This window comes from Talpa europaea, assembly GCF_964194135.1.
Source record: "Talpa europaea genome assembly, chromosome: 9".
NCBI classification, from domain to species: domain Eukaryota; kingdom Metazoa; phylum Chordata; class Mammalia; order Eulipotyphla; family Talpidae; genus Talpa; species Talpa europaea.
The window spans coordinates 44,658,686-44,679,561 of record NC_140076.1 but is presented as its reverse complement, the minus strand read 5'-3'; the positions used below and the strand labels follow the sequence as shown (position 1 = coordinate 44,679,561).

The 20,876-nt window shown below is 34.3% G+C and overlaps 1 protein-coding gene across 23 annotated transcripts in view; it reads left to right on the top strand.

The window, feature by feature from the left end:
* Positions 1-15,865: 15,865 nt before the first annotated feature.
* ADGRL2 (adhesion G protein-coupled receptor L2) overlaps positions 15,866-20,876 on the top strand; it is a gene marked incomplete at both ends in the record, with an annotated part of 145,827 nt that continues 140,816 nt past the window's right edge. For all 23 annotated transcript variants that reach the window (XM_084241754.1, XM_084241753.1, XM_084241752.1 and 20 more), the window contains one exon: positions 15,866-15,938. In XM_084241754.1, coding sequence (XP_084097880.1) covers positions 15,866-15,938 — 73 coding nt within the window. The remainder of the gene's footprint in view (positions 15,939-20,876) is intronic.

Here is a 20,876-nt window from a genome sequence, read left to right as displayed (position 1 = left end):
CCTGGCTGGGGATCGAACTCTTGCTGCAGAGGCTGCGGATAGCTTCATAGGTTGCGTCTTAACCCCTTGTGCCACCAGGAAGGCTGTGAACAGTTACCGTTTTTGATTCTGAAGATCTCAGTCAGCGACATGAGATCCTAGTAACATGTTCCTCTTATGGATATAGGAATGGTAAAGGTAAGAATGAAAGGGTTAGTGCTCCTTTTCCTCTGCTAACCAGTATTCTTGCTTCCATAGAATAGAGAAAATTTGTGTGATGCAGTGATCATAGTACTTTAAACAAAGTAAGTTCTCAACAAAAACTTAGTGTCATTATTGACTAAATTTGATGAGAATTGATTCACATAATGAAGAGACTCATGTCTTCTGACATCTATTTTCAGTCTTAGGATATGTTTTTTTCTCTTGTCGTTTGGGAGATCTGTCCTTTCTACTTTTCTCATTTCTGCTCAGGGTTTTCTGTAGGGGTTGCTGTTGTTGCTGTCTTCCTTAGATTATATATCAGTGACTCACCTGACTGTCCTTTATCAAAATTGATGTTCTAATGTTGAAAACAGGAAGTGTTGATGTCTACTCATCTACCTGAAAGAATAATTTCTGCTTTCACTTTTCCTGTGTGACTCAGTAAAAATGACTGTTTCTCTTATTTTACTTTTATAATCTGATACCTGAATTGATTACCACAGGAAAAGAATCCTATTTTCACTAGTTCTCCCTGACTTACATTCACAACCCCCAAATCTCTGCCCCTAAATCATATGGGATACTAGGATACTCCCATGTATAATAACAGTTTTAAAAGGAATTCAGTAGAGGATCTTGTCAGAACTGTCTCCTGGAAGGAAGACAGGCTTCTCCTTTTTTCCTGCTAGTGGATCAGTCATGCTGAAGACAGATTATGTAAGGTAATTAATACGAATTAAATGGAGGTTAATGCAATATGGTTATTGATACTGTAATGTGAATTTTATTTAATTGGTTAAAGAAGCCATAAAAATATTAAAGTTTTCAAGGATATTTATGATCATTACATACAAAATACAAAGAATTGCTTAGCAAAATATTTTAGAAAAGTCAGGGTATTACCATCCACTTAGAGAACTGTGAAATACTAGCATTTAATATCATGAAAACGTTTAGCAAAGATGGCCCCAATTTAGCATCAGAGCCATTTTCTGGTATGAAAGAGCTGTTGTTCCATTTCTTTTCTGCAATGGGTAATTAGATACCAGGGAGATTATTTTTTAAATTGTGAAAAATTTTTTTAGGTGGGGAGGTACTATGTCTTCCAAAATGCCTTCTCTTCTCGTGATTAATGCTAAAATCTCATTATGTTCTTGAATTTACAAAAGACTGCTATAAATTACATTATATGAAACTGAATGATAGCTATGGTTTGATTTAAAGTATTAATAAAATCAAAATTTGTACGTTGTGGCTGTAGGGTTTCAAGATTATAATTTAGTGAATGCCAGGAAAATTTCTTGTATTTCGTTGATAAGTATTATGTGAAAAGCACGTCTTCCTAAATGAGGACAGACGTATGCATTATACCGTTCACAGAGTCTAATTATTAAAACCTGTTAAATTTCATATTTAATATTCAGATATCTTTCTGAAATGAACTGCTTAGATTTATTATCAACATTTTTGCTTCATATTTTAAAGTTGATTAAATTGTAAATACTGGTTTTGAGGATGGTTGGAAAGTTAGGATTTAGAAAAGCCATGGTTTTTCAATCCCAGTGAAACTTGGTAAATGATAAATAATATAAAATTCTGCAGTGCTATTTGCATTATAGGCAATATCAGATACCTTAATTGCAAAATAAGGCAGAAATTTAATCCCCAATGTGAAATTTACTGGTTTTTCATATAGAAGGGGGAGATACTAACTCAAGATAGGTGATAAAGTATGAATGTGAGTTCCGTCATTTGGGAGATTAAAAAGTCATGGATTTTAATTGTTTTCATTATTTGTTCTGAATGGTGATAAAAAGTATATTGTGCTCATATATTCCTGTCTTTTAAAAACATGCAAATAATACTTTCTCAAATTCAAAATTTGGAAAAATTTATAGATACGAAAGTTTGTTAAAAATTTTTTGAAAGAAAATGATTTTGTATTTTCAGTGTACTTTGGAAAATTTATTTGCCCAAATCCTGTTTTTATTCGAAAGGACATTTATATATATTTCATATAATTTCACATTTGCAATTCTTTAAACATTTTAAACAATTTAAATTGCTTATATAGGTGTTAAATTTTCAAGTATTATAAAGAAAAACTATCAAGGGTTGATTCTATTGATGTTTGGTTTTATCTGAATTGAAGTTTTATTTTCTCTATTAAATGCGGACTTTTCTGCTTCTTACCTCTTAATAAGGGACTCAGTGGTTTCAAAAACTCTCCTTTGAGTGGCTTATTTCACTTCTATAAATGATGAAAATTTTGAAGTATCTTATGCCAAATGTTGGTAAATTAATTCTTCCGAAACATAGCCACTTTCATTTTCTGTCTTTTAAATTGACATTCTTCAATGTTAAATTAAACCTTTAATTTATAGCCCTACGTAGAAAAAAATCCTTGAAAATCCCTATTCTGGCAGATATCTGTTTCCAGTTTTAAGACATTCAGTTTCTGAATTCCACTCACTTTCATTCATTCATTCCACTATTGCTATACATTACTTTCAGCTTATTCATTCACTCCTTCCTCTTTCCTCCCTTTATACTTACCATCCTTCCTTTCTGCGGGAAACACTTATGATAGGATATTTGCGAGGCACGATGCAAGGGTGCCTGGCACTGTGGAAATAGTTGTGATAGCGATGAGTTCTGTTTTGAATTAGCTTACAATTATTTTAAAATGATACCTCAGTTACCTGGTCATAGAATATTGTACTATGAACACAGTTGGCAGTGTTCTACGGTGTATCTAGTAGAGGTGATAGGAAGGAGGAAATTAGATAGTCAATTAATGGGCCAAAACTATAGTGTCTTGGAAAGGGAATAGGAGTTTGCAAAGGAATAATTGGCAGAAGTGATTCTAGAGGGAAGGAACATATGTCAAGAAAGGTACGAAGGTGAGGGTAAACCTCCCAAGGTTCCAAAATCAAATAAGCTTAATATTTAATGAGAAAGAACTAGAAATGAAAAAAGGATGGGCATTCTCAAATTTAGGCATCAGCTAAAAAAGACCCATCAACATTATGGTTGTTTTTTCAGGGTTTGGTTAATTTATTGTACATTCACTGTATTAATCACCAGAATATTGTACTATTCATCAAAATCAAGATTAAAGTGATGAACAAAAGCTGTGGTCCATAAGGAACACTTACTCTTAATTACATTAAAGTAAGTTGTTAAGTTTTTTGTGCTTTGTCTTATTTCCTTTTCATTTGCATCCTTAGATTGTTTATGGTACTGGACTCAGAACCTTGAGAAAATTCTTGACTATGTATTGTGAAAATTTATTTTTGGTTTTGTTTGAAAAAACAATAATTGAAAAACATAAATATTAAAAATTTCAGTAGATTTCAAAGAGCTTAAAAGCTTAATTGCAGAGAGTTACAGGAAAACCTAATAGCAACTACCATGGAAATGGTGCAGATAATGATTGTAGGGAATTGGGAGGTCAGATTGGCTTTATGGCATAGATGGTTTTTTAACCAATCAAATCTGTGTAGAATATTGTTAGGTGGAATGCAGGGAGATGATTTCTATATGAGTAAAAAGACAGTAGACGTCAACTTAAAAGGGTGTATTCAGAATTACTGAGCAAGTAAGTTTGACAGAAACAGAGGTTGGGTTAAGTATTTTTGAAGTTAGATCTGTTAGCATTCTATTCCCAGATTTGCTTTTTGCCACTTTTCGTTTTAAACTTTTTCCCCTTATAAGTGGAAATTACCCTGTATCCCTGGACCCTCCCTATTGTTAAAATAGAGATAACATATTTGTTGTGAAAATTAAATTACGGTGATAAAATAATATTTGTACCTTGGGGAAAATTTAAAAACCAGCTGTTCTGAGATTTGTCTTTGTTAAAACACAACCCCAAGTGTTTTCTTTGTCTTATATATAAAATGATCTCTAGTTCCAGTTTTACATATTTTTATGGTTTGGAGTGAAGTTAGGAAGATTTGTATATTGGAGGTTTGCAAAGTGGATGGGGGATGAGAAATCAGCTATGAGATTTTTACAGAACTTTCGAGGGGTTTGTTAGGGCAGAGAGAATGAAAAGAATGAGGGGGATTAAGACATTTCAGAGAAAAGAATCAATCCAACAGTGAATAAACGTATGCCACTTTAAAATGAAGTCCCTATTACACTAACAGAACTGTATTTTACAAAAATTTAGTCTGAATAATGCTCCAAAGGAGTTTTGGCTTTAAAAACTACTAGACCTTGAGCTAATTTCATTTGTGTGAGAGTGTGTGTGTGTGTTTCAGTTTATCCATGCAGGCACTTACACACAGTCAGTATAGTTCAGAAGGATTTCTTTCTTTTACCATTTCACACTAATGTATTTCTTTATTATTTTAAGTCACCAATTGAAAGATATATTTATAATTCATATTAAATCAGTATACCGGTCTAGAAGGTTTTCAGGACACTAATAATGAAGTAGAGACTTCTTTAATACATATGACTATATAAAACATTATTAATGTTAACAGATGTTGCACTTTAATCCCATAGAATGATTGTTTGGTACCAGCAGGAGATTTATTAAGCCTGAGTTGTGTGAAATTGTGTGTGCATAAGCTGCTAGTAAGATTGTAAAAACGCTATTGAAAACTGTTAAAAAGTTTTAGCTATAATTGGCAGAGAAGTATTAACTTTGCTAAAAGAAGTATGTGTATATGGTTGGCCCATGTGCCTTAACCTTTTTATCATTTATCTTCTTGTATTAATGTCACTGAATTATTAATTCATGAGCCAGGGTGGGAAGGGTGAAGGCACCATTTAAATGTGCGGCAAATTTATCCTTATCGCTAGAGACATGAAAAAAAGTCATTTTGTGTTATCTGAAAAATGGAAAGGACATTTTAAAATTTCATTTACAGTAATCCACTTCACTTCCAGTAAAACACCTAGATTATTACTACCATAATATAATGCTCTTATTAAAAATTTGTAACCTTCTCCACTCTTTTTGTCTTATATGTGGTATTGATAGGAAAGTTTAGCCTTTGTGTATTTTAATGTGATACCTATTGTAGCTTAGGAATGTTGTTTCTATGGTATGTTGTAGCATGACTGTTAAATTTAAGAAACATTTGATTGTAGAAAATAAAATTATTTACGTAATTAAAAACAAGGTATTTTGTTTGGGAAAGAGCTTAGATGCAGGGAATTGAGAAACAAAATTTTTGTTCTAAAATGTGTGCATTTATTGTGATTTCATATTTTTGGAATAAGTGATTTTGGCTAGGTGGAATTTTTAGCTTTACAGCAGAAATTCAGCAAATTGGAATTTAGTAGTTTCCTGTTGAATACATTGTGGAACTGGGATATATCCAGTGTTTTATATGGGTGAGTAACAACGGTGACAGAAATTTCAGAAGTTTGAAGCCACTTTTACAAACAGTCATTTGAAACCATCATACTAATGGTAGAATACCTCAGGGGTCTTGTCCAAACCTCATTACTTTTCAGTCTCCCATTACTTACTGTTTTGATTGGTTTTACATTCTCTCCTGCCAAACAAAGTAGTAAGGTAGGTTACTGTGGTAATGTCCTTTGTTTTCTTTTCTCCCCAAACTCTGTAAGCTCTACACGTGACTTTGTTAGACACACACTTAAACACTAATTTGTTTTGGTCAGTATAATGCTGCTTCCGCCTGAGCCTGCATGCTAGCATGGCTAATTTACCTTTACATTAACATTTAAATTAATTTCTAAAATAACTGTTTAAACTTGGTTTATTTTGGCAGACAGGATAGTTAATGATCAGTTCATTACTTGACTGAACTGCATTCAGTTATCTTCATCGTGTGCAGCAGGGATTGGCAAACTATGGACGGTTGGCTATTTTTGTTGTCAAGATTATTGACATGCACACAGCCATACTCATTCATTACACATTGTCTATGGCAGCTTTTGTTACAATGGCAGAGTTGTATAGTTGTGGTCCTAAAAGCCTAAAATATTTACTAATGTGGCCTTCAATTAATTTAAAATGTTTCCTGGCCCCGTCTCTGTATCTGCCCACATAACTCCTTGCTTCTGATCTTTCCTAACACAATGTGATACTTCTGACAATTTTTAACTTAAGTGAGTTAAAGAATCACTAGTCATTATAATTGTTATTAAGAACAAATTTTTGCTTTACTTTCTATGTGAAATGGTAACAGTAAGTGATATGTTTTTACCCCTCGATTTTTTTCTGGATTGGAAGAATTTTTTAAATTGTTATAATATTGCAAAATTATGTAAGTCTTTTCTAAAATGGATGTTTTGGCAAGTTCAGGCTTTTAGTCAGTTTTCCTCAGATTTTTACATTTTTCGCTTTTTATTAAAAATCACTGTTTCATTACTACTTTGATGTTATCTGAAATTATAATAGTGGTTGTACGATTATTTTTTAAAGTTGAAAAACCCCCTTTCTAGAAACCATTCATTTCCATGATTGAGTAGTTACGAAGCACTAACACATAAAACTTGATGTTTTAATTTTTTTAAGGACATGTTTATTTATGCATGAAAGAACTGGGGTGTTGGCCAGAGATGCAAGGGAGTGGAAGGATTCACCAGAGACAGAGTGGGGAACTGAACAGGCAGACTAACAGAAACACACTGCTGAGGGGAGCAGCGGGTAAGAGAGGAGAGGTCTGCTGTGCCAATTGGGCAGTTCCCTGGCCAGGGATCAAGCTCAGGCCATAGTGGCTGGTGTGACTGGGTGACTGGCGATAGCTTGACAGTGCTGAGACTTTAATCCCTGTGCCACCAGGGAGGCCCTTGATGTTTTAATTTTTTTTTAAAGATTTATTTATTTATACAAGCACTGAGTACAGTCAGAAGTGCAGGAGGTTGAGAGGATTCACTAGAGACAGAGTAGGGAATAGAACAGGTAGACTGACGAAATACACTGCTAAGGGGAGCAGCGGGCGAGACAGGAGAGGTCTGTCGCACCATGTGGGACCCTCATCCGGTGGCCAGGGATCAACCGGTGCTGCACGCAACCACTTCGCCACCAGGGAGGCCCGATGTTTTAATTTTTAAAGAAACTACAGCTTTTGCTTTTGTTTTTAATATTTTGCACTTAAGAAACCATTCAAAATGACCCAGTTTGTTATGTTTCTTAATTGTGTCCATGAATATTTTCCTTGCCTTTGTATCTAAGTCTATTAATTACTCTTTATTGGATGAATTTCCAATTACATGAAATCTAACAATGGATATAAGGGTTTGTTCTGTTTATTAACTTAGAGCCCAATTTTATTGCTAATTTTCAGAAATAATCAGCTTTTTCTACATCTCAATAAAATGCTATTATTTTGAGTTTTGCTTGTAAACAGATTATATATATATATATATATATAATAGAGCGTAGGAGTATATATATATATATATATATATATATATAATAGAGCGTAGGAGTTGGTAGTGACTACTCTTGGCTAAGTGCAGGAATTTGTTCTTTATGGAAAAAGTCCCAAATACCATTTTGCTTTTTGATCCTGTAGTCTTTCCCTTGAAGACAGAGTATGAAATAAGTTAGCTGAGTAAGTCTCAGGTTATTGTTTATGGCTGCCAATGTAATAACCTGTGAGTAGGTTTGAAAAAAAATGTGATTCTGAAATAGCAACTCCTTTAGATGTAATTTTTAAAATGTGACTTGTTAGAGTAATTGCTGAGAAATATTTGGATAAAAGAAAGGTCCATAAGTTTTGTTAAGTTGGAACCAGGACCAAAAACATAGAATTGGGAAAATAATGGAAATGGACTTATTATATATTCCTAAATGTGTATGTAGTTGATCTTTAGGCCTACATGTTAGTTGTCTTAAACCTTGTAGTGGTAAGTTAAGCCAGAATTCTGTGTTCCTGATCTCTAAACCTTGCGATCTTTTCTTCTAGATGATACTTGGTTGGGGGGCCTCCCTGTTGGTTCAGGGGTTAAAGACATAGCACTATCAAGCCATTGCTGGCCACTGCAATATGAGTTGGATCCCCTACCAGGGAGATAATCCACAATGGGCCGCAGAACTCTCCTCTCTCTGCCCCCCTCAGCAGTGTATTTCAGTCAGTCTGCCTGTTCTGTTCCCCACTCTGTCTCTGGTGAATCCTTTCACCACCACCCTCCCCCAACCCTCACCTGCACCTCTGTCCTACACCCCAGCTCTCGTATGCATAAATAAATAAATCTTTAAAAGAAGATACTGGTTGATATCTCATTATTTTGGCATTACCAGTAAGTTTTTAGGAAGTTAGAATTATTAACTAATATATATTTTGGGTTTTAGTAACTGTCTTGTGTGTTTAATGGTTAGGAGATGAAAGTGGTGACAATATCTTAGTTTTGTAATCCCTCTAAAATCTAATGCAGGCTCATTTAATATATAAGATAAAAATAGTAAGTAAAGCCCATTGAGTACTCAATATAAAAGATATATATAGTATACAGTCACTAGAAATTCATTGACTGGACCTGCCGTATGTATAATTATAGTGTTAATATTTTGACCTTTTTTAGAAGAATGGGAAGTTTAGATGACTATACACACACATAGCTTACAAATGAGTTATATCATTTACTGATTACAAAAGTCAATGTGCTATACTTTACAAAATTTTCTTTGACTTCTTACTGTGTATTCTTAATGGGCAATTTTTCATTTTTTTAAAGATTATTTGACATATTTTATTCAGATTACCTCATTGCCTCTAAGAAACTTCTGATGGTGATATTGATGACCTAATATATGACAGATCCTGGGTCATTATTATTTCATTTAGTGGTTGTATATATAGACCAAGAGGGAATCTGAATATTGATTCAGGGAATTGCTAGTAACAATGATTTATGAACAAAGATCTAGTGCTGTATGCCAAACAGAAGATTGCATTTCATGAGAAGCACTGGCGTTTTTTTTTCTCTTTGCCTAAACAAAGTTTAGTCCCTAATATCATAGTTGTTAATACTAATAGTAATTAATTTAATGTTAATATTAACAGGAAAACATTCTTTCTATGATTTATTATAAATTATATTTTTAGGAAATATGGGCTTTTCTTCCCCCTTGCTTATAAGCAATTTCTTGTCTACATTAGCTGTTAAGATTTACCAGTCAGGGGTTGCGAAACTGCGCGCGGCCTCTGCGACGCAGGTTCGATCCCCGGCTGCTCCCCGGCCACCAGAGGAGGGTCCCACATGGCGCGCAGACCTCTCCTGCCGCCCGCTGCTCCCCTCAGCAGTGTACTTCGGTCCTTCTGCCTGCTCTGCTCCCCGCTCTGCCTCTGGTGAATTCTCTCACCCTCCCGTGCTTCTGACTGTACCCAGTGCATGTATAAAACAAACAAACAAACAAACAAACAAATAAATAAAACATGCCTCTATTTAAAAAAAAAAAAATCTAAAAAAAAAAAAAAAAGATTTACCAGTCAGGAATAATTTGTTAATTTATAACATGTATTATAAGCAATTTAAATAGCACAATAAATGAGTAAAATTAAGATAGTTCAACTGGAAATACTAAAAATTAAGTTAGCATTTAGCTGTTGTTACCTAAGGGATGTTAGTTTTGTTCTATGAACAGTTTGAGAAACAACTCATTATTCTTTCGGTATTTTATCACTTTCATAATCCCAAATGATGACTTTATGTTACTTCCTGTTTTTATTCTAAAGGGGAAGATAATAAAACATATATAAAATAAATAAGTTATCTGAATTATTTCATCAGTGACAGTGGTGGTTTTAGAATGTGGACTTCTATCCTACCCTGTTATTTAAGTTTGTGAGCAGGTTAAATGTTGTCATTTTAGGGCCAAATGCTAATAGTCCACATAAATGATAATTACATATTTAGACTGTGTGAAGATTTTGTGAAATAATAAAAGAAAATAGTCTGTTTATCTCTGTCATTTTTGGGGACCCAAACTATGTGCTAGACTTAGAAATGGTTGTTTTTGAACTAGAATATAAGGTCCCTGAGTGTTTGGCATTTTTTTTTTTAAGATTTATTTTAATTTATTTATGCATATAAGAACTGGGGTCGTAGGCTGGGGTGGGGGGGTTAAGAGGGTTCACCAGAGACAGATTGGGGAGCAGAACAGATGTATCCACTGAAATACACGGCAGAGGGGTGCAGCAGACAGGTGAGGTCTGCTATGCCATGTAGGTTATCTCCCTAGGGAGGGGGGATCCAACTCATGCTGCAGTTGCTGGAGATAGCTTGATAGTGCTGAAACTTTAACCCTTGCACCACAAGGAGGCCCAAGTGTTTGGAGTTTTTAAATCATTTTTTTCCCTCAATATATAGCATGTAATAGATGCTCAGGAAATATTTTTTACCTGAATTACTTTAGTGACTAGCCGAAAGAATGGCTTTGTAATTAGTCTTGATCAGAATTTAAGTTCTGTAACCTGCGAGCTGAGTAACTTGGATCCAATTACTTTTCATCTCTGTGCCTTAATTTTCTGACTTTGATAACATTGACCTAATAAGGATTAATGATATGTGTTTGATACAGCATTTAGCACACAGTAGGTACTCAGGAAATATTTCTAGACCTAGTACCCATAATTTGTATTCAGTGCAAAATAATTCCTTAAAGTTGGAGAGAACTGCCACTCTAAAATAACTTCCCCTTTTTCCCAAATGGGGAAAACACTGAAGTCTATGTTGTTAAATTTTAAAATAAGTACAAATTAAAGCAAATGGATTCATGATTTTTTTTTCAGTAGAAAAGTTGGGGAAGCCATCATCTTTCATGATATATAAGTAATATTTTGAACTGGGCATGTAGCTTCATATTTTTCTTTTGAAACTTCATTTGCAAGTTTATGTTCAGTCATAAAATGTCCCCTACATTGGTTTGAAAATGACAGCCATTTGTTTTTATTATTTCAACTGGAAGGATTTTAATGAAGAGAATAGCAGACTGCCTTGCACTGTATCTCCAGTGTCCACAGCTACAAGCCTCTTTTGCATGCTCAGCATGACTCCTAGATATTATAGCAGATAGCAGATGTAATTTACTGGGAGCATTCCTGAACTCTTCTCCTTTCTGCTCCTCCTCTAAGCCCTCTCATAGGAGAATTTATTCCTTCTCAACGAAGAACTTTCAATAAAGGGTAAGAGCAATAATGAATGTTAAGGGGACTTTAGCATAAATAGTTGAATCGAAGTACACTAGACTTGATATCAGTGTCCGCAGAAATAAAATGGGAAAAGAGGGTGGTGACTAGTGGTTGTCCACGTGGTCTTAGAATCTCCATCAGCATTCTTAGCTCCTGCCCTATCTCTGTGAAGGGAAAGAAAATAAACTCAATGCAAAAGAACACTGACTGTCTAGAGCTAAAAAGGGTTTTCTGATTAGTGATATAGCAAGGGTTTACTTAGACAACTTACTGAAAGAAAACTCCCAAGGGTGTTGTTGTTTTCTTCTGTGTTAACAAGAAGGGGAAATTCTGGCCTGTAAGGACTGCTTGTAAGACTGTTCTAAAAACTGAACGCCCTGAATGAGGTTTAACAAAATTGAAATGAAACTAATTTATTTTTCATTTTCTGATCCTTTGCATGGAGTCGGAGTGTGGTTAGTATTACCTTTTTTTTTGGAGGGGGGTGGATGGTAAAATGCAGCTTCTTTTTTGCTACTAAATTCTGCCCATGATTATAATTTTATAGCACAAATGAGATCAGAGGCTGATTTTTTTTTTTTTTTTTGGTAAAGCTATCTTTAGCTTTAGTTTAGATTTGAAATACATCAATGCGTACAATTTTAGGCTTACCCAAAGAGTTAATGTTTCATTTTACACAGTGCTTAATAATGAGGATGGGCGACTTTGGTCCAGGCATCTGCTCAGATGCCTCTTTCCTTTCTCTGTTCACATGCTATAGTTGTTGGTTTAATATCCAGGCATCACAGTGGTTCAGTGTACATGAGTAGAAATCAAAGGTAAAGCTTTAGACATGAATCTTTATGATGGCTTTGCTCTTAGTAGAATATCCATGTTAGTTAATCAGTTTTAGAAAATTTTGGCTGAATTTTCTTTTCCTCTTAATCTTCTTTCATTGATGCTTAAGAAACTGGTTTTATTTTTCTAGTTTTTCCTAAATAGGCAGCATTACTTATAAAGTTAACCGTGATTTCCTGATAATGTAATTGAAATACACTAATTTTAAAACTGATTAGTAGTGTTTTCTTAATTTTGCTGACAGTTTTTAAGGCATGGGATGTTTAACGCAGCTAATAAATATAAGCAGATTACTGTCTGAAGTCTACAGCTAACTGTGCATTGTAAGTAGTGTATAAAACATTGAGGGCTGTTGGGATGTAAACAATGCTGAGTCTTATTCCTGGAAGTCACTGTTCAGCTTTGGAAGGTTTAGTAGTAAGGATGCATTAATTGACTTTTTACATGACAGAGTAATTGGATACTTACATCTCAAAAAAAAATCTTGACAGAGGTTTGGTAGACAATGGTATTTAGTTTATTGAAACAAGATTAGAATGAAATTATTTGAATGTTCTTACTAAAAGGATAGGAAAAAGAGGAGGAGGTTGTATATTAGAAGTGGTTCAGGTTTTTAATAATAGAATCATTTATCATTTAAGTAGAAGCATTCTGTTTCTGTTTTTATTAAGAAACGATCTGTTACTTAGCATTAGGAGAGTTTTCATCTGTGTACTGTGACTACATTCCAATTCCTCTGTGAAAGCTTGGAGAAAGGGCTTTATAAAAATCTTTAGACAAACTGCTGATTGAGATGAAGAATCACTTAATATTTTCTGTTTGTTGAAAGTAACATTAATACTCTTTCTGATTTTTGTTGTCATGCAATCAGAGAAACTTCTGTAGAGCTTTATCTGGTAGTTTATAAAATTTGAAGGACAAGTGTGTTAGCTACATCTATGCCTGTGAGTGTCCTTAGGCATTTTCTTGCTATTAGTGTCTCCATATTTCATTGTTTATTCATTTTGTACTTAGCTTATTTAATTAATTTTGCTAAGTATTTCAAATTTTTATTAACTTTTTAATGAAGGTGGTTCTAAATTTGTATCATAGTAGTAAAATCTTTTGTCTTAGGTTTCAAAATTGCATTTAAAGCTTGAACTTTTGGGAAAAAAAATTGAAACTGATTGCAGATAGGTTGTAGAATTAGAAAAATAAAGTTGATGTACTTTTATTTAGTCATTGCACAGACAGATGGACTAAAGCTTTGTTTGCATAAAAGAAGTCATGATTGTTTTACATTCCAGAAACAATCATTTATACGAAGTCTCATAACTGACTGGAGCGTACTCTTAAAATTGCATTTCACATTCTAAGATCTTAAAATTATATTTTATGTTCACATCTTAAGAATACATTGAAATTTTACTCTAGTTAAAATCTGCTCATGAAATAGTCTATCCTGGCCAAAGACCACAAAAGAGATCTTGGTTGTGTGGTTTCCTCCTCCTTCCCCCTCACTAACAGAGGTTTTCCTATCTTGGCAGCTGTTTCCTACAAGGCCGTCATCAGTCCCTGATTTCTTCCTTCCCTTTATGCCCACAAACAAGGACTCTTTCAAATGGGGATGACCGAAGACAGACTGGTCTTGGATCGCTTTAAGAACCTGGAAATGTGTTCAAGAGTTGTGCTTGTGGGCAAGCAGCCTGTAGGCATTAGTACAATGGAATGAAAGTATCCATTACAACCAAAACTTGGTCAGAATGCTTTGCTTGAATCAGGAGCATTCCAAGGGCTGACTTAATTTTTTCTGGTTGTAATTAATGCACCTTGTTCATACATTAAAATTATTCTAATTGCTTGATCAGACCACTTGAACGGTCTATAGGATATAATAATTCGTTGATTAGCCTTTTTAGGTGATAGGCCATAAAATTATCTGACTTCTCTTTATACCTATGTAAAAAGGCTTGCAGTTTTAAGGCAGGTACCTGGCATAGCAGCTGTAAACTGCAGGTTTACCTTTTTTTTTTTTTTCCTTAGAGTTTCAAGTGAAAAATGAGCACTGTGAACTAGTCAGTTTTGCAGAGATGCATGCCATGTGTCACCATCGGATTGATTTTTGATATATTGTCCTTACATTTTTGACTTTGAGAAGAGAAAGTTTACGCTTTCCTTTGCTTTTGTTTTACTTCTTTGCATAGAGAAGCATCTGAGGTGTTCTGATAACTGGATAATACCAGTTCTGACCCCCTTATCATGATACGTAAATGTCTGCAGAAATTATACCTAAATGCTGTCCGTGACTTCAGAGAGTGAAAAGATCAGGCTGAATATGTGTCGGGGAGGAGTATAAAACAAACTTATTACCGAAATATCTTGCTAGTTTGATCTGTGATTTTGTGGACCTTTATATTTAAACACTAGATAATAGCTTCAGATTTTTTACATTCTTTTTGGTGTGTTTGTTGATAAAAGCAAGATAGTGACTTTATAGCTTGTTAAGTGTTCTAAACCATTTAAAATCTGACCGTTTTTCCACTTAAGTTACATTAGAGTGAACTGATAATAGAATGTAGTGAACTGCTAATAGAATCCCATGTGATACATGAAGCATGTCGCAAGCGCTGAGCAACTCAGATAATGTGGTATAGAGAACTGAATGAATGTTATCTGGGAAAAATGTTTTCTATATTTCCTTTATGTTTTAGTGACAGCATCTAAATTATTTAAATTTAAATTATGTATTGAATGAAATAAAAATCTAAATTATGCAGCCTCATTTTATTTGAGTTATAGACACAACATTGGAAAGGGCAGGGATATTCTTACTGCCCCACTTTAAAAAACTCTTCCTATCCATCAGGGTAAGGGTACCTTAAAAAATTTTGGTTAAGTGTATTACTTAGAAAAAAATGATAGTAGATTAATATGAAGAAACTGTTAAGATATCCCTTCAAGGAAAAAGTTTGTAATTTCTTTAAGAGCCTAGACTAGGAGACAGGGTATATTTGGGAACTGTGTCCATTTTATATGATTAAGGTTAGTGTGTATTCTGCAATTCCTCCAACTATCCTCAAAGAAAGTAGACCACTTCCAGTGAACCAGTAAGTAGTCTCTGGTCTAATGCAATCGTAGTAACTGAGAAATACTGATTATAAGTTACATTCCTAAAATTTTTTCTCCTTTCCAGTTGAAGGACTGGATCCTTAAGGCCCATTGGATTAGACTTGACTGCAGGTTTATATTTAAATTGTCACTAGAAACTGCATGTGTATTCACAAATTTTGTTAAAGGTATTATGTTCTAATGCCACTACGATAAAAAGACTAATATGTGGCATAAAGAGATAATTATTCTAGAATGACTTTCTGTACTTTCCGAGGAGAAAGGTATTATTAGGAATTGATTTAACTATTGTCAGTTCATTTGTCCTGGTTATTCTTTTCAGAATGTAAAGTGCGGATACCCAGTGTGTAGGAGCATCTTTCATACTGGATATAGAATAAAAACATATAACACTTTTTATACCTGGAAGAGGGAGGGAGAATCGGAGGAAAAGAGTGTTTTGTTGTTATTTATGTATTTTTTGTGACGTAGCAGGATCATAGAGAAAATGATGGATTTCTTTGTTTTTCAGATATGAGGATCAATGATGCAGACTGCTGGGTTCGATGAAGCTGGGCTTTTATAACTAGATTCATTAAGGAATACAAAGAAAATATTTAAAGGGATCAATAATGGTGTCTTCTGGTTGCAGAATGCGAAGTCTGTGGTTTATCATTATAATCAGCTTCTTATCGAATACAGAAGGTAAGATACAGTTTAAATTTTATTTTTTTAATTCAGAACTTAAGCTCTGCAGACTTAGAAGTGACTTGAATGATTATTATTTCAAAAGATTTTTTTCAGTGTTGCATTCTTTTTTTCTTAGAGGTTGAATTATTGTCACTGCATAGTTGCATAGTGTAGAAAATGCTAGAAGCTGGATTTATATTTTATATAAATTTATAAAATATTATAATTGCAAATAATCCAGAGAGAACTAAATGAACGGTTTGTTTTGATAGAAAATTACTTTCATTGACTATATTTATTCCAGTGAATTTGACAATATTTTGTGGCAACTCTTTTGCTTTAGTTTTGTCATTTTCTCAAATACAGTCATAGTTCTAAAATTCCTAAATAAAATTTTTCCTTCTTCTGGAAGATGCTGACTGTTTGGTAGTTCTTCCTTCTTAATGCTACTTACTTTTGAAGACTGATCTGACTTTTAAAAAAGTAGATAACTTTTGAGGTTTAATGAAATAATTGGAATCATCATTTCTTAATAAACATGGATTTCTTAGTATCCAGTACTTTTTTAATCTTAAATAATATGTGAGAATAACATCCAGGTGCCTTTTAAAGAGGAGGTCAGAAGTTAATGTGGAACTCAGATGCATTAATTTTATGACTAATTAATTTAAAATTACCACTAGCTGACATTGGTAGTTATTGTATTTCGTGTGGAAGTATATCAATCTTGTAAAGCTTGTGAAGAAAACAAAGTCTTTGAGAAAAACATGTAAAATATAAGGTAATATTTTTGCCCCAATTAATATTGTTGAAAAAAATGAGAATTTTAAGGTTGACTTTCTATGTACTTTCAGTTGATTTCATTTATATCTATTAGTAAAATGATAAGTAGAGAATCAGAGGCATACTGTCAATTGATAGAAACTTATTATTCTAATATCTTTGTAATAAGTTTCAACATATTAATATTTTAATTTAGCCAATAGATTTTTTAAAAAAGATTTTATTTATTTATTATTTATATAAGCACTGGGTACCTTCAGAAGCGCAGGAGGGTGAGAGAATTCACTAGAGCCAGAGCGGGGAGCAGAGCAGGCAGAAGGACCGAGGTACACTGCTGAGGGGAGCAGTGGGCGGCAGGAGAAGTCTGCGCGCCATGTGGGACCCTACTCCGGTGGCCGGGGTGCAACCGAGAATGGAACCAGCGCTGCAGAAGCTGCGGGCAGCTTCGCAACCCAGCGCTCAACTGCTGCACCACCGGGGAGGCCCTAGCCAATAGATTTTTAATTGAATTGCTATTTAAAATTGTGTTTTATTAATTTCTCCATGCTCTTCTAGTCCCCTACACATTTAATACTGATATTACTTAATATTATAAGCAACAAATTTAGAGATGTTAAAATAAGAATATATGTATTTAGAAAGTAAACAATGATTACTTGAACCTAAGTCATACTTGAAAGTTGCAAATAACTTACACTATTATTTTCAGAAGACATTACTCTTTGCATTAGAATTGAAAGGTGTATCAAACCTAATAATAAAATGAATGAATAATACCATAATGATAAACAGTGAACAGAAACTGGGTTACAGATTGCTAGGAAATCTTGTGTATAGTTTATAATTTTGCATTTTAGGTTTTTTTGGAGGGAAAACTAACTGAATTCCTGCTGTTATGATTGAATGTTTTTATACATTTAAAAAAGATTCCAGGTGTGGGCCAATAGCTCATTAGTCCACATAATGGAAAAATTTCCAATCAAAGTAGAGACTACTTTGCTAGTACAGTAGCTTAACTCAGCAGGGGACTAGCAAACAGAGACTTTTTCATGAGATACTGCTGTTTTATTTCTAGTGTCACCTATTAGGTCAGGATTCATATCTGCTATTAAGAGAAATTTCATTTTTGGTGCATCAGGCCAGGGGGTGTTGCTTTTGAAGCACTTCACTCCTATGGGTAAAAAGAACCTGGGATGAGCCCATACTGCTAGCTTTGAGAGTATATGCAGGTCATGTACACTCTTCGAACACTGATCCCACCACATACGGTTTTGCCTTCGAAAAGTTGATCATGACATGATCGTCCTTTATTACCAGAAAGCAGATAATGCTCTGTGAACACTCATAGAGAAAACAATCATAAGTTTGGTATGAGAGCACAGGAAAGAATATATAAATTTAACCATTCAGCCAGTAAGTTTCTTTGGGGCCTTACATGATTTTTATCTTTTCTTATTTTACAGGGATGAGCACTTTTTTGTATCAGTTCTTGGGTCCTTACAGAGAAACTCATAAGATTTCCTAGATGATTTCCTCCCTCTTTCCTCATTGAGTAACTAAATTGAGCAGGGCACCTATGATTAAAAGCTGCAAAAGGCACAGTTCTGCCCTTGAGGAGCTCATGGTCTTTTGCGGAATACCTGCTGGGTATAAAGTATCTGCTGGGTCCAAGCAGGCAAAGTAATTTGAGTACTGCCACCTTTTGAATTCTGCAGCAGACAGGAAAGTACTTGTTCTGAGTGATTATCATTCAACATTTAGCCTGGTTTTCCTAGTCTTCTAACTCTTCAATAGAAGCCAGACATTATTATTTTTTTTTTATAAGATTTATATTTTTTATTTTTATTTTTTTTTTTTTATAGAGGCATGCTTTATTTATTTGTTTGCTGGTTTGTTTGTTTGTTTTGTTTATACATGCACTGGGTACAGTCAGAAGCGCGGGAGGGTGAGAGAATTCACCAGAGCCAGAGCGGGGAGCAGAGCAGGCAGAAGGACCGAAGCACACTGCTGAGGGGAGCAGCGGGCGGCAGGAGAGGTCTGCATGCCATGTGGGACCCTCCTCTGGTGGCCGGGGAGCAGCCGGGGATCGAACCGGCGCCGCAGAGGCCGCGCGCAGCCTCGCAACCCAGCGCTCAACCGCTGCGCCACCGGGGAGGCCCTGGACATTATTTTTAAGTAATAGCAACTAATTAAGATTTAAAACAAAATGAGCCTGTGTATTATATTCAGCTATGGACCATGCTTTCTTTTCTCCTGTTTACAAGTAGTGTTTTGCCTTAGTATTTAAAGGCTCACCGTAAGTTGGGATTTGTTTTACATCTGTTCATATGAAAGCTAAATTTCCACATTTGCAAGGGCTTATATTTTCTATGCACAGAACCTTAATAAATATGTAATGGTTTGTGTGCATATTAAAGAACAAATCACCAAGTACTTTTTTAAGTTTTACCATAGTAAAGCTGATTATACAAAGGTACAATTGTTAGAATTGGCTTATTTTTCTCCCTTTCTTTGCTTGTAAGTTTTCCTTAGAACTGATTTTATTCCTGGAGAACTAGCTTTAAATCCTACCAAAATCAGTTTGTTGAGAAACTGGTGTGCTTTGATTCTTTCAGCCAATTTTTATAAGCATAGTAACCCACTGTGGAATCATGTAACAGGAAGTAGGAAAGTAAATTGAATTTTTGTGTCCTAGAGAATTAAATTATGCTATATAATGGAGCTCTGGCAACTAAAGTTAGGCATATAAAGGCTTGCTAAAGTGACAAGTTGCAAATAATAGCAGTTCTTCAGAAAATTTGGTAATATGAATTTCAGATTGAATTCTTTATGCAATGAGTATGTAATTAGATTGCATTAATCAAAATCTTAGTTGATTAACTCAGATTACATTGTTGCTTATCCTTATTTTAAAGAAAAATATTATGCCATGTATAAATGCCAAATATGCCAGATAACAACTACATATTTGTTTATATACATCAATAAAATTTAAGAACATACCTGTAGAAATAGTATCTTACCAGCTTTCAATGTACTTTTAAATTCTCTAAGCACATTTTATAATGTGCTTGAGTTCATGATATCTTACTGAAAAATGGTGGTTGACTGCAGGGTATTTTCACTAGTTGAGTGAAAATAGAGTGAAAAAAGTTGATCTAAGGGTAAAATGTGAATTAGAAAGAAACATTTCAGTATAAAAATCATTCCTCCAGGATGGTCATTTGGTGGAAGAAACAGATGTTTTGTTGATTCTTTAAAATTTAAGAAAGATTAAAATAATTCCAACCTATTTTCATTTATTCTTTTCCCCTTATTTTTTATACACACATATAATGAAATGTGTAAAACTTATATATACTTACACCTATTATCAATTTCACAAGGATAGTGATTTTTTGTTTGTTCCAAAAGTATATCCTAGGAAGATATCTTACTTATAGTAGGTATTTATTCTATAGTAATCATGTGAAATAGCATAAATCTTTGTAGAGGGTTAGTCATAGATTTAAAAGTGAGAGAGGGGATAAAAAGTCATAATAACAGGTAATTAATACCATTATGATGCTGTTCACAGAGACATGGAGATGAAGGTTGTCTGAGTAGTTAGGTATTTGACAGGAAGTCTTCCAACTGGAACTGATGGTGATTGAGCTGAATCTTAGGATGAACTGAATAAGCTAGGTAAAGACAGTAGTGAGCATGATGGCATGATGGTGGAGAACAAAGATCAGTGGAGGACAACATGGACGTGGAAAAATTATTGCACTGTTCTTAAATTTTAGGAGCAACAGAATCACCTGGAAGGTTGGGGTGGGGCCCGGATATTGCATGGCCTGACAAATTCCTGGGATGGCACTGATATTGCACATCACACTTGGGAACCACTGTAATGAGTACAGTGCCTGGGGGTGGTTGAGGTGGAGTATAGGCTGTGAATGCCTGGGTATGGCTATAATATAGGTTTTTAAGAAGTTTTTATTAGAAAAAAATGTTTTTTTTATTTTTTATTTTTTTATTTGTGATTCTTACCTAGTAACCAGTTTTTTACTGGGAATTACAATGTATACCTCTTCATGTGACTATTCCTCTCCTAGGCTTCTTGGGCATAATTAGGCTTAGGATTTTTTAAAAAAAAAATTCTTACAACATACTGAAAAAGAAATAAGA